We start from the raw sequence: 15,038 nt of genomic DNA, 5'->3' as shown, positions 1-15,038 counted from the left end.
TTTAAGGCAGGGTTGCAATGATGTTGAAATGTATTTTGGGGGGAGAAAGTTCATTTTCTAGGCAAATATTGACTTTGCAAGTAATTGCTGTTAAGCTGATCACTCTTTATAACATTCTGGATAAGGAAAATGTCTGTTCTCGTACCATGTTAGCCAGTGGGTTGGAAATATAAAGAAAACAAAAAAGCTTGATAGTCTTCAGTAGTTGATATACTGAAGACTATCAAGCTTTTTAGTTTTCTTTATATTTCTAACATTCTGGAGTATATGCAAATTGCCATTAGCAAAACTGAAGCAGTAGACTTTGTAAAAATTACTATTTGTATCATTCTCAAAATTTTTGGCCATGACTGTACACTAAACTTTCTCATTGCATGTGGACAAGGTGTTATTTCATGGCTTGTTGTTGGATATTTTGCAGGTTATTCCCTCACTGACCACTAGAGGGCCATATTTATCTATATTCAAAATGTGCTCGGGAGAAGCTTTCAGTGGGCGTGGTTATGTTAATGAGCATGTGGGCGTGTCTCCCCTTCGTGCACACATTAGTATTACTTACCTGGCTGAGCTTCTCCGCACGTGTTCTCCGGCTCCTCCTCTAGAGGGCGCTCTCTGTGCAGTACATGGCAGTGGGGGGCGTGGCTATGTAAATCCCGCCGTGGTCGTGTCGCAGTGTGGGGGGGCGGCTCGGTCACCTGGAGGATGTGATGCCGGCGCTGCTGATGCTCGTGGCCGCGCTCGGTGTCTGCTGCTCTTGCTGCGGGGTTGCGCTGCTCTTGCGCCGGCTGCGGGGCTGCTGCTGCCGCCTCAGGACTCTCATGGCCCGGACAGAGAAGCCGTTCTTCAGGATAGCGTGAGTGTCCTTATAGCGTGACGTCATATCTATACGTTCCGGGGCTCTATAGGGGACTGGCCAGGGATTCTGCTGTGTTTGGGGTTATTTTTGCCTCCATGTGATGTCTCACTGACTGGGAATAGGAAACAATGAAAAATAATTGGAAATTCTGCAATTAATCGGATGGAAGTGATGGCTATGAGTATAATAAGTAGTGACCCGGCGATACAGACCGCAGTCATGTGACTGGACGGCTCCTAGAGACACCTTGTAGGGGATCGAAGTCTCCAGAGATGACAGATGGGATGTAATCTAGAGAGCGCCAGTTATCTTAGAGCCATGGTATTGGGGTACAGGGGTGAAGGCGACGGGCAGGTCGGGTCGTAGGTTACACCAGTCCATTCCTTCGGCCATGGGTCAGGTCTGACATGTTGGGGAATTGCTTGTTTTGATGGCTGACTTCTGCACCAAACCTTACGACGGAGGTGCGTTGATCTGCAGGTTGGATGCATATAAACAGGGCTGCCCTATACCCAGCACAATGTGCAATGCTCTGCAGAATGCAACCAAGCAGTGCAAAGTTGTAATCGCAATGTTCTGCAGAATATATGCTAGCCATGCAAAGATGTGAGGAGTAATGTTCTGCAGAATATATGCTAGCCGTGCTGAGCTGCAAGGAGTAATGTTCTGCAGAATATATGCTAGCCATGCAGAGCTGCGAGGAGTAATGTTCTGCAGAATATATGATAGCCATGCCGAGCTGCGAGGAGTAATGTTCTGCAGAATATATGTTAGCCATGCCGAGCTGCGAGGAGTAATGTTCTGCAGAATATATGCTAGCCATGCGGAGCTGCGAGGATTAATGATCTGCAGAATATATACTAGCCATGCCGAGCTGTGAGGAGTAATGATCTGCAGAATATATGCTAGCCATGCAGAGCTGCGAGGAGTAATGATCTGCAGAATATATGCTAGCCATGCTGAGCTGTGAGGAGTAATGTTCTGCAGAATATATGCTAGCCATTCCGAGCTGTGAGGAGTAATGATCTGCAGAATATATGCTAGCCATACCGAGCTGTGAGGAGTAATGATCTGCAGAATATATGCTAGCCATACCGAACTGTGAGGAGTAATGATCTGCAGAATATATGCTAGCCATGCCGAGCTGCAAGAACCAGCGGGGCTAGTATAGTGAGATGTCTTGCAAGGCACATTCCAGCAGTTCAGAGTCATGGTATGCTGCAATGCTCTGCAGATCATAATCAGCAAATGCTGAACTCTGTTACATTATATAAAGCAATATTCTGCAGACTACATACATGTTTGTTGGACTAGAACAGTGTATAAAGTGTAATAATCTGCAGAATGTTTAAGCCACAAGCCACAATGCTCTTCAGAACTCTTATTAGCTGTTGTGAAATGAGCCGACTGCATCTATCCTGAGACGCAGGTACAGACAAGTTGCAATGTGCTGCATTCGAGCAAGTACTAAAGTTTTGGTAGCAGTTTTGTGCAATGTGCTGCAGAATATCGAGAACTAGTGTTGCTCTTGTTTTCAGCAGCCCGCTACACGATGACTCTTAGAAAAACCTTGTCTGTTGCTGCAAAGACAATGATGCAATGATCTGCAGAATATCTTGTTCCTGTTAGGGTGCAATGTTCTGCAAAATACCCGTAACGATACTGTATGTTGTTCCTGATGTGTGCAGGGCTCTGCAGCGTGCCCAGTAACGTGACTGACCCATGGCTCATCAGATCAGCAGATGTCTAGTCATATCAAGACTTTGTTATGATCTGGGCAGCAAATTAAAGGGTTAATGTGAATGGCAGGGAGCGATGATCTGCTGCACAGAGACTGCATTGTCATGGTCACACATTCCTGTTACCACACAGTCTGCAAAGTGGTCACACCATGATTGTAAAACCACAACTATGTGCAGAGATGGAGCCTGCCCGAGACCCTCATATTGTGTAATCCTGCGACACAACCCAAAAACTGGCACCTCAACCCGGGCACCGACCTGAGATCATCAACTGCAGAACGAGAAGGCTGAGGTGTCTGACCAAAGACTGCAGAGGATAAATGTCCCCGTAACAATGTAACAGAGCAGGTCAAGTCACATTGATGTTTGTGTATCTGTATTTGTGCGGCACCATAAAAACTAAAATAATGGCAGTGACATCCCTTATTATACTCCAGAGCTGCGCTCACTATTCTGCTGGTGCAGTCACTGTGTACATACATTACATTACTTATCCTGTATTATACCCCAGAGCTGCGCTCACTATTCTGCTGGTACAGTCACTGTGTACATACATTACATTACTTATCCTGTATTATACTCCAGAGCTGCGCTCACTATTCTGCTGGTGCAGTCACTGTGTACATACATTACGTTACTTCTCCTGTATTATACTCCAGAGCTGCGCTCACTATTCTGCTGGTGCAGTCACTGTGTACATACATTACATTACTTATCCTGTATTATACTCCAGAGCTGCGCTCACTATTCTGCTGGTACAGTCACTGTGCACATACATTACATTACTTATCCTGTATTATACTCCAGAGCTGCGCTCACTATTCTGCTGGTACAGTCACTGTGTACATACATTACATTACTTATCCTGTATTATACTCCAGAGCTGCGCTCACTATTCTGCTGGTACAGTCACTGTGTACATACATTACATTACTTATCCTGTATTATACTCCAGAGCTGCGCTCACTATTCTGCTGGTACAGTCACTGTGTACATACATTACATTACTTATCCTGTATTATACTCCAGAGCTGTGCTCACTATTCTGCTGGTACAGTCACTGTGTACATACATTACATTACTTATCCTGTATTATACCCCAGAGCTGCACTCACTATTCTGCTGGTACAGTCACTGTGTACATACATTACATTACTTATCCTGTATTATACTCCAGAGCTGCGCTCACTATTCTGCTGGTACAGTCACTGTGTACATACATTACTTATCCTGTATTATACCCCAGAGCTGCACTCACTATTCTGCTGGTACAGTCACTGTGTACATACATTACATTACTTATCCTGTATTATACTCCAGAGCTGCGCTCACTATTCTGCTGGTACAGTCACTGTGTACATACATTACTTATCCTGTATTATACTCCAGAGCTGCGCTCACTATTCTGCTGGTACAGTCACTGTGTACATACATTACATTACTTATCCTGTATTATACTCCAGAGCTGCGCTCACTATTCTGCTGGTACAGTCACTGTGTACATACATTACATTACTTATCCTGTATTATACTCCAGAGCTGCGCTCACTATTCTGCTGGTGCAGTCACTGTGTACATACATTACATTACTTATCCTGTATTATACTCCAGAGCTGCGCTCACTATTCTGCAAGTATCATTGGAAACAGTCAGCATTCTTGCCACTATCTGCTCTCCCTTACCCGTCCACATCCTTTTGCACAGATAACACTTTGCACTATGCAGATACATTAGCTGACAACCTGCGTGTAGATCATTACAGGTGTCCTCGTGTTGTCGCTCATCTTCTTAATCTTACATTTTTCCATTTCTGGCAGGGCTGTGTGATAGACCAGAGCACTAATCTCCCTGACTTACATATCTATACAAGGGATGGGGTGTCTCTAGAGCTTCTATTGCCATTCAGTAGTCTTGAAAAGCTGGGTGACAGCGGGGTGAGTTCTTGCATTTTCTGTCCATCAAGCACCTATTACAGGTCTGGGGTTGGCCTAGGACCCGACCCCCTCCATTTTCCATGGGTTCGCGGTTTGTACACTAAGTCTTGGATTGCTCCATCGCACCTCGCTGCACCTGTAATCCCACTGTCTCCCGGTCCTGCAGCTCTTCTATCCTTGTCCTGTCTGTGACCTTCTTAAATCCTGATGAATCCGCAGCGTCGGAGCTGTTGCAGCAACCTGGCAGCGGTTAACCCCTTTATTCCGAGGGGACCATGGTCATGTGTTTTGTCCAGTTTTCGGCTTCATGGCATATAAACCTGCCCCCCCTCCCTATACAACCTGGACAGGATTCCTTTCATTTCCTGCGTTTTGTGTCAGTACTTACTATAGTTCTGGAATTCTATTGATGAATTGGAAGGCTCTGGATAAACAGATAGGAGATTGTTGTGATCTAGGGATGGGTGTGATGGCTTCCAGGGCAGATGAGGTGATGGCTTTGCTGTTTATCTGTGGCTTAGACGGGGTTAAAGCACATGTTGTGCGCTGAACCCCCACAGGAGCGGTAATGTCTCAGTGCTAATGTTGTGCTGGAGCTGTGACATGATGAGAGGTGTTGTCAGCACCCGCTGCAGAGTTATGTTCTCACCTCCCGTGACTCAGCTGGAGCACATCCCAGATCCTCAGCCCCGCACTCATCTGCAAGGAGTCTGTACACCCGGCCAAGGTGCGGACATTGGATTCACACTCTGCTTGCTGTCAGTGAATGGGAGAATCCACTGCTTGAAAACCTGAACTGACTAGTCCCGTCTTCACAGCAGTGGAGGTCGTTGCAGTGGGTCAGGGAGCACCCCTCCTACCAAGCAATGCAGATATGTGGTTTGCTACCTATAAATGCACAAAACCAAAATTTTTGCGTTCACTGGCAGAAGCCGACTTTTGATTATAAAGGATGAAGACTCTGTGCACATGACTGATTGCACTGTCAGTATGCTAGCCATGTTCCTAGTGGCTAGTACAATGACCCATTCATGCTTATGGCCATATACACACAACCAAGCATTATCACAGGCCCGTGTGTGCAGCAGTGAGCCTGGGAAAAACTCAGGGCCGATCCTATTCCTGTCCATTTTGTGGCCCGGGCTCACTGAGACCATTGAATGGGGCTCTGTAGGTATAGGTGGCGCACAGATGTCATACATGTGCTGCACATGCCATCTGATCAAATGCACATGACCGTGTGCTAGCCGGGGTTTCAATGGCAAGTGCACTGATCCCTTGTTATACACGATCATATATTATCATGGGAACCAAACTCAGGACCGCTCTTATTCCCATCTCTTTGTGATCTGGACTCCTTGATGAGCGCATGCGAATATCCTCCATGGGCTGTCCGTGTCTCTCTCATGGACCCCCCACCTGCACACAGACATGTGCATGCAGCTTAAGCTTTAGGTCTCATGCACACGATGCAGCACTCCGTAAGGATCGCTCTCCGCATGGTGCGGCGCCACACACAGAGCTCTGCACTGGAGTGGTAGAAGATTTTTATTGAAGACAACGTGTGGCATTGGCTCATGTTTCACTTTAGAACAAAGAATGGTTGTTAAAGTATACACCCCCCTTCCCAAAGTGCAGGATCCTATATGTGGCGAGGGGTAGACCAGCATTGACTGACCGACTGCCCAATAGAAGATTGTTTGCCCCTAGGATCGGCGTGTTTTGCCATGTGTTGTTTTACTTTGTCAGCAGGTTTTTCGGTGTTCATTCACAGATCACACAGTACAAGGTGCGCTTGTGCAAACAGGAAACTGTGCCAAGAATAGTGTCAGCCGACACGGCGGGAGCAGGTAGTTGTCGGAATCCTAGTGTAATATCCTATGCCAGCAGGATAGCAAAGGGTTAATACAAGGGTCCCTTTACACAGTTAACTTTTTTTGGGTTTATTTTAACCAAAACCAGTGGATTACCTCGTCCTGTGTAAATGCGCTCCCTATATGATCCATATGTACCCTAAGGAGCTGGTAAAATCCATAATGGGTTGTAATGGAGAACTCCATCCAAACACTGCTTTCTTCTATATCACTCAGGGTCCTGAAACAGAGGGAAGGGCTGGAGTCTCCTCTCCCATGGTGCATGCTTGCTGCAGGCACTTGCATTTCATGCCCTTGAGGCTGTGGCCGCACATTGTGGAAAATGCAGCGTTTCCAGAGATGTTTGTTTTTAAAAAATCTCATTCCTCCACATTATAATGTCTCCCTCCAGTTTGTGTGCTCAGTATCCATTCCCCTTTCAGTTGCTCCCAAAGCTTACACACCCCCTCCAGTTACCCAAACACTCCACCGCCCACCCCTCCAAGTATCATGGATCAAACTAATGCACAGCTTGCCCCGTTCCCTGCTGTTCTCGACTGTCTCTGGGATTCATGGAGAAGCAGGGACGGTGTAAATGACGTCACCACATCACGCTTATGGAGGAGCAGGGGCCGAGTGGTGAAGCGGGGATCGGACGCCTCCTGCTTTACTATTGTACTTAACTCTTCTATGTCCTCTAGACGCAGATACACGGCCTTAATGTAAGTCTGCAAATGGTCCACAATTGAGGGTTTTCAATTGCACACACATTATATTCAGTGCGGCCTTTTACACCACCGGATATTTTATTCGTGGTGTGCCAGGCCGCAACCGAGGTCCGTTATGGCCGTGAATTCACGGCACCGCACAGACTCGCCCATAGAACTCTATGGGCGAGTGCGGCAGTTCACAGGCGTCTGCGGAGACTATGCTGCTGATCAGCAACTTGCGGACCGTAAAATCATTACGGCCTTAAAGTCAGGACATACCTCCTGCTGAATGGGACAGAGGGACAGGACCCGTATCTGGGATTGTCCCACTGAATTTGGGATGTTTGGGGGTTTATGGATGATACAGTGACTTCTGTGTCTGATTTTGTTTGCCGATACTGACACATTGTAGCAAACTCTCTCCTTTGGGAGCAGGATGGGAAATAACTTCTAGATATAAACAAAAACGCTGTGAGCAGAGATCATCACCGCAATGAGGAATCCAAACATGAAGTCTATGAGAAAGCTGCAGAACTTCCCCTTGTACACTGATTAAAGGGGATTTCCTACCTTTAAAAAATCGCTGAGGCTTCTTATTTTAGCATGTTTCAAAGTCATTTTTACATTGAGGCAGCATCTGCAGATGTTGCGAGCATTTTTTTTTTGCGGGTAACATTTCAGGTATTGCTGCGGTATCACTTGCAGTTTTCATCCATGACAATACAATGTGTGAAGTGCCAGGAGATCTGCAGCGATTCCTGCAGGTTTGTTGCAGAAGAATAACCTGCCCCACATTGCGGATTCAGAGCTATTGGCTGTACAGTGGGGAAAAAAGCGGCATTTTACATTTCCAGCAGTGAATGAGATTTTGTCTCCTCCACATACAGCAGTAAAATTTGTTGCAGGTAACAAAGTGTTAACCTCAGCATCTTAAATGCAGCCATTTTTTTGTTTGCATTTTTTTCTTCCTCTGCTAAATTTATTGCAAAAGCCTCTCTGTTCTGCAGCTAAAATTAATCTTTTGCCTTTCCGCAGTTTTTTTTTTCCTGCCGTGTGTGGATGAGTTGACTGTAAAACGCTGCATTTTCTCCTTCGTATCAGCAGCAGCCGACAATGCTGCATTTCTGCAATGTGAGCCCTTACCCCAAGGCTGTTTTTTGCTATGTGTGGCCCTGGCTTTGGGCTTCTTCAGTATTTTCCTAGTAATATCTTCATAGCCTTTCAGAGTTTTGTAAAATTCCAATCATCCGGCCTCGTTGGGGCTGACAAGGTTCTGGTTTATTACTTTTTAGACTTTCACTCTCGCACCCAGCACAGAACTAGACAGCAGAGAATTTGATGAAACCCACATTTGCAAATCATTAGGAAACCACAGAATGTGAATCTCCCCCCAAATTGCTGTCGTTGCTGATCTTCTAAGTCGGAGATGAAGCCGGAGCCTCTTGACTTAATGGCAGAAAATGTCAGAATGTCGCCCGAGGAGGAATCGTGCAGCGGAGATGGCGAACCTTCATCTGCAGCTGTTTTTGCTGATTCTTGGAGTCCTGGGCCTAGGGCACATTGTGTATCTGCAGCTGCCAGGGGAGGGAAGCCGGGATTTAATTTTCTGTGCAAACGCAGAGAATCCTGAAGTAAACTTAGTAAATTTGCGTCCAAGTCTCCTTAGCAGAGTCTGCAGTGCTGTTTGCTTGCTATTAAAGCAATGCACACCATGACATAATCCTGTAGGCCCAGGTGCTTCAATTCGTGAATACAAGTGTCGTGTCTTCTGTAATAAAAACCACAATGCAAATGTGAACTAATAAGATGTGGCTAGATCTGCAGAGCCTGCCGGAGAGACCGCAGCACTGAGGACAGCGCATCAGACACGTGGGGTTTATTTTCATCCTATGTATCCTAGAAAAAAAAATCGGATTTAACCCCATGAAGGGTTGTTGGGTCAATAAATGTCCCCAGTGTTCTTCATCCAGATCTCCGCGGCCTGCACTTGTAGTCGAGTCCATAGGAATATAGTGAATCGGGATGTCGTGCTGACGCACCGCACTGCAGAGCCGTATGACGCCGCTGGTCCAGGCCGTACCACCATAATACAGGCCATATGATTACAGCCTATTGTTTTGCCATTCGTCTGCCGCGTTGTATGTGTTGGCGTAGACTTGACAAGGGTGGAGTTGGGAAATTTACGAGGTCAGGTACACACAAGTCAGGTTGGCACATAAAGGTAGATGAACATGATCTGTATTGTTGCCTTCCTGTGTGCCAGCGGTGATGATATGGAGGTAGTGGCGTGCCAAGGCGGTATTATACAAGAATTACTCTATATACTAGGTTATACATGGAGACTTATTAAAATCCGGATGCTGAAAAATATTCTGTTGATTTTGCCTCAGATTGGCAGCCGGAGCCGCGGTACGACACCCTCAGAGCACGAGGCCCTTTCATCTAAGGCTCGGTTCACACCAGCGCCCTTTCTCCATACGGGGTTTTCATCCCCGAATCCCCTTAAAAAATGTAAACAGGAGTTTTCTCTCAGGTGGATCCCTGGCGGACCCCATTATAGTCTATCTGCGGGGGACCACCTTTTAAGCAGAAGCCCGAAGGCAGGTGTGGACCTAGGCTGAACAGCAAGTGACAGGACCCATAGAGTCCAGATTATTAAACGCAGATTTCTAGACCATCAGATTCCTTAAAGGGGTTTTCTCTGGAAAGCAAGTTATTCGCTATACATAGGGTGGGGATCACTAGGTCAGCGGGGGTCCAATTGATCAGACCCCCAGTGATCAGGAGAACGGGAGACAAAGCTCCCCAATTGGGAATGTCGCTGTAGTTGGAAAGCATGCGTGTACTGCTCCATTCGGAGATAGCTGAAGTCGGCTGAGCGGACAGACTGATCTACAAGTTGTCCCCTATCCGTATAAATGGGGGATTATGTTCTTTAATGGGCAGATCAGGGGTCTGTAGCCCCATATTCTATGATTAACAGCAAGTGACCTATCCCATCGCTGTGCCACTAATGTCTAATTGGGATGATAAGGGGTCATAGATCTGTCATGGACATGCGGCTGCAAGATGGATCATCCCCAGGAAGGTAACCCCGAAAGTTCCCAGGGATTGGCCGCTAGCAGATGGAGTTCCCCTTTAATGGTGCCGTACAATGCTGTTTCCTGATCTTCAAGAGTTAAATATTTCATGGAAAATTTTCTGAGAAATTTCGGGAGAAGTCAGAGTGATGATCATCCGCATTCCTCTCAGCGGTGACTGATCTTAGACGTCAGCGGCCGGGCCGTCATTAACGTGACTGTGATGGAACGTCCTGCGTGAGGAGCTGTTATTATATATCATCTTCTATCCAGTTCTATAATTGTAATCAAAGCAATTATTAATTACCAGAATATCCCATAACATAACACCAGTCACCACTATAATCTGCATAAGGCGTGCAGTGACTACTTGGCTTTACGTATCTTGTTTATTAGTTACTACTTCTCCATTCACACCTAGAGCTGCATTGTGCTGGTTTTCTGCTAGTAGATCAGTGTGCTGTGGGAACTTGGATGACATCGATTGGTGTCATTGGACAAATTCTGAACGCAGCTCTGGATATAACTGGAGGATAAGACAACATTGCCCCCCCCCCCTCCATCAGACACTCCTGTGGTATTCTATCATTCTGTGTCTGTAGCCAGGTGTCTTCTGTTGCAGCATCTACTGACTGACAGGTGGCTTGTCTCCTTTCATAAAGAGAATGTCATTTGGAATCTGCTGCAAGGTATGAAGGATGATGGAGGGCTGGTCAGTATTGTTCTAGAAAACATTGCTATGGATCACTGGCCCCCAGACTGACAGGACAAGGGGTGAAAAGTAATAGAAAATACCCAATTGTCTATAACATCTGAGTCCGTAACGGAGGGAAATGACAAATGCTCTCAGCACATTCTGCCTCAGAAGGCCAAGATGTAATCTGTTATAGTCACTGCCCCTATGTACAAGAATATAACTACTATAATACTGCCCCTATGTACAAGAATATAACTACTATAATACTGCCCCTATGTACAAGAATATAACTACTATAATACTGCTCCTATGTACAAGAATATAACTACTATAATACTGCTCCTATGTACAAGAATATAACTACTATTATACTACTCCTATGTACAAAAATATAACTACTATAATACTACTCCTATGTTCAAGAATATAACTACTATAATACTGCTCCTATGTACAAGAATATAACTACTATAATACTACCTCCTATGTACAAGAATATAACTACTATAATACTACCTCCTATGTACAAGAATATAACTACTATAATACTACTCCTATGTACAAGAATATAACTACTATAATACTACTCCTATGTTCAAGAATATAACTACTATAATACTACTCCTATGTACAAGAATATAACTGCTATAATACTACTCCTATGTACAAGAATATAACTGCTATAATACTACTCCTATGTACAAGAATATATCTACTATAATACTGCTCCTATGTACAAGAATATAACTACTATAATACTACCTCCTATGTACAAGAATATAACTACTATAATACTACTCCTATGTACAAGAATATAACTACTATAATACTACTCCTATGTACAAGAATATAACTACTATAATACTACTCCTATGTACAAGAATATAACTACTATAATACTACCTCCTATGTACAAGAATATAACTACTATAATACTACTCCTATGTACAAGAATATAACTACTATAATACTACTCCTATGTACAAGAATATAACTACTATAATACTACTCCTATGTTCAAGAATATAACTACTATAATACTGCCCCTATGTACAAGAATATAACTACTATAATACTACTCCTATGTACAAGAATATAACTACTATAATACTGCTCCTATGTACAAGAATATAACTACTATAATACTACTCCTATGTACAAGAATATAACTACTATAATACTGCCCCTATGTACAAGAATATAACTACTATAATACTACTCCTATGTACAAGAATATAACTACTATAATACTGCTCCTATGTACAAGAATATAACTACTATAATACTACTCCTATGTACAAGAATATAACTACTATAATACTACTCCTATGTACAAGAATATAACTACTATAATACTACTCCTATGTACAAGAATATAACTACTATAATACTGCTCCTATGTACAAGAATATAACTACTATAATACTACTCCTATGTACAAGAATATAACTACTATAATACTACCTCCTATGTACAAGAATATAACTACTATAATACTACTCCTATGTACAAGAATATAACTACTATAATACTACCTCCTATGTACAAGAATATAACTACTATAATACTACCTCCTATGTACGGTAATATAACTATGATGAATTTCCTCAGATGACTTGAGTTGCTCTTGAGTGTTTTCTTCTGTATAATGAACCAGTCAGATGAAGACGATGGGTTTGTGTTCTGTGTACATTCAGTACAGCTGACATCAGTGAGAACAGAGCGATCCTTGTATACTAGGACTTGGCCGCATCATTGTGTCCACCATTGCTACAAGGATGTTTCATATCTCCCATGATAGTCAGCCACATTCTCAGGGCTGATCTTATATCAAGGAGGAGAAGGCGCTGAGGTCAAGTACAGAGGGACCCTGCTGTGTGGCCGGGAACAATCTGAGGATATGACTCTTAAAGAGTTCCTGTAGTCTAGATAAGAGCACAACAGGTGGATTGTACAGAAGTTTTTTTACGTGATCTGAACAAAGCAAATCTATACATAAATAAATAAAGACCAAAGACTAAAACGTTTCATTGTTTCATTATTAGTCACTGGGTTTGCATATGATGTTTTGCTTTCAGCATCTACAAACCCCGTCCTCTATGTAAAGTGCACGACTGAATGTCATATACACAGTGTGTTGGTTAGGTTAGAATATTCTCTAGTTTATGTAGCTGATCTTTTGTACTACTCTGCATGCAAAAGTGGCATAACTTAGTACAGTACATACATTACATTACTTATCCTGTGTTATACTCCAGAGCTGCGCTCACTATTCTGCTGGTACAGTCACTGTGTACATACATTACATTACTTATCCTGTATTATATTCCAGGGCTGCGCTCACTATTCTGCTGGTGCAGTCACTGTGAACATACATTACATTACTTATCCTGTATTATACTCCAGAGCTGCGCTCACTATTCTGCTGGTGCAGTCACTGTGTACATACATTACATTACTTATCCTGTATTATACTCCAGAGCTGCGCTCACTATTCTGCTGGTACAGTCACTGTGTACATACATTACATTACTTATCCTGTATTATACTCCAGAGCTGCGCTCACTATTCTGCTGGTGCAGTCACTGTGTACATACATTACATTACTTATCCTGTGTTATACTCCAGAGCTGCGCTCACTATTCTGCTGGTACAGTCACTGTGTACATACATTACATTACTTATCCTGTATTATATTCCAGGGCTGCGCTCACTATTCTGCTGGTGCAGTCACTGTGTACATACATTACATTACTTATCCTGTATTATATTCCAGGGCTGCGCTCACTATTCTGCTGGTACAGTCACTGTGTACATACATTACATTACTTATCCTGTATTATACCCCAGAGCCGCGCTCACTATTCTGCTGGTGCAGTCACTGTGTACATACATTACATTACTTATCCTGTGTTATACTCCAGAGCTGCGCTCACTATTCTGCTGGTACAGTCACTGTGTACATACATTACATTACTTATCCTGTATTATATTCCAGGGCTGCGCTCACTATTCTGCTGGTGCAGTCACTGTGTACATACATTACATTACTTATCCTGTATTATACTCCAGAGCTGCGCTCACTATTCTGCTGGTACAGTCACTGTGTACATACATTACATTACTTATCCTGTATTATATTCCAGGGCTGCGCTCACTATTCTGCTGGTACAGTCACTGTGAACATACATTACATTACTTATCCTGTATTATACTCCAGAGCTGCGCTCACTATTCTGCTGGTACAGTCACTGTGTACATACATTACATTACTTATCCTGTATTATACTCCAGAGCTGCGCTCACTATTCTGCTGGTACAGTCACTGTGTACATACATTACATTACTTATCCTGTATTATACTCCAGAGCTGCGCTCACTATTCTGCTGGTGCAGTCACTGTGTACATACATTACATTACTTATCCTGTATTATACTCCAGAGCTGCGCTCACTATTCTGCTGGTACAGTCACTGTGTACATACATTACATTACTTATCCTGTATTATACCCCAGAGCTGCGCTCACTATTCTGCTGGTACAGTCACTGTGTACATACATTACATTACTTATCTTGTATTATACTCCAGAGCTGCGCTCACTATTCTGCTGGTGCAGTCACTGTGTACATACATTACATTACTTATCCTGTATTATACTCCAGAGCTGCGCTCACTATTCTGCTGGTACAGTCACCGTGTACATACATTACATTACTTATCCTGTATTATACTCCAGAGCTGCGCTCACTATTCTGCTGGTGCAGTCACTGTGTACATACATTACATTACTTATCTTGTATTATACTCCAGAGCTGCGCTCACTATTCTGCTGGTGCAGTCACTGTGTACATACATTACTTATCCTGTATTATACTCCAGAGCTGCGCTCACTATTCTGCTGGTGCAGTCACTGTGTACATACATTACTTATCCTGTATTATACGCCAGAGCTGCGCTCACTATTCTGCTGGTGCAGTCACTGTGTACATACATTACATTACTTATCCTGTATTATACTCCAGAGCTGCGCTCACTATTCTGCTGGTGCAGTCACTGTGTACATACATTACTTATCCTGTATTATACTCCAGAGCTGCGCTCACTATTCTGCTGGTACAGTCTCTGTGTACATACATTACATTACTTATCCTGTATTATACTCCA

At 43.6% G+C, this 15,038-nt stretch overlaps 1 protein-coding gene across 1 annotated transcript in view; it reads left to right on the top strand.

Annotated features, from left to right (window-relative positions):
- The first annotated feature begins 707 nt into the window (after positions 1–707).
- Positions 708–15,038, top strand: part of LOC142216659 (putative thioesterase PNKD) — a 41,552-nt gene continuing 27,221 nt past the window's right edge. Inside the window, exon 1 of the mRNA XM_075284655.1 lies at positions 708–853. Coding sequence (XP_075140756.1) covers positions 708–853 — 146 coding nt within the window. The remainder of the gene's footprint in view (positions 854–15,038) is intronic.

This window comes from Leptodactylus fuscus, chromosome 8, assembly GCF_031893055.1.
Source record: "Leptodactylus fuscus isolate aLepFus1 chromosome 8, aLepFus1.hap2, whole genome shotgun sequence".
In the NCBI taxonomy this organism is placed as follows: Eukaryota; Metazoa; Chordata; class Amphibia; order Anura; family Leptodactylidae; genus Leptodactylus; species Leptodactylus fuscus.
Note: the sequence above shows the minus strand (reverse complement) of the source record. Positions and strands in the feature narration are given on the sequence as shown.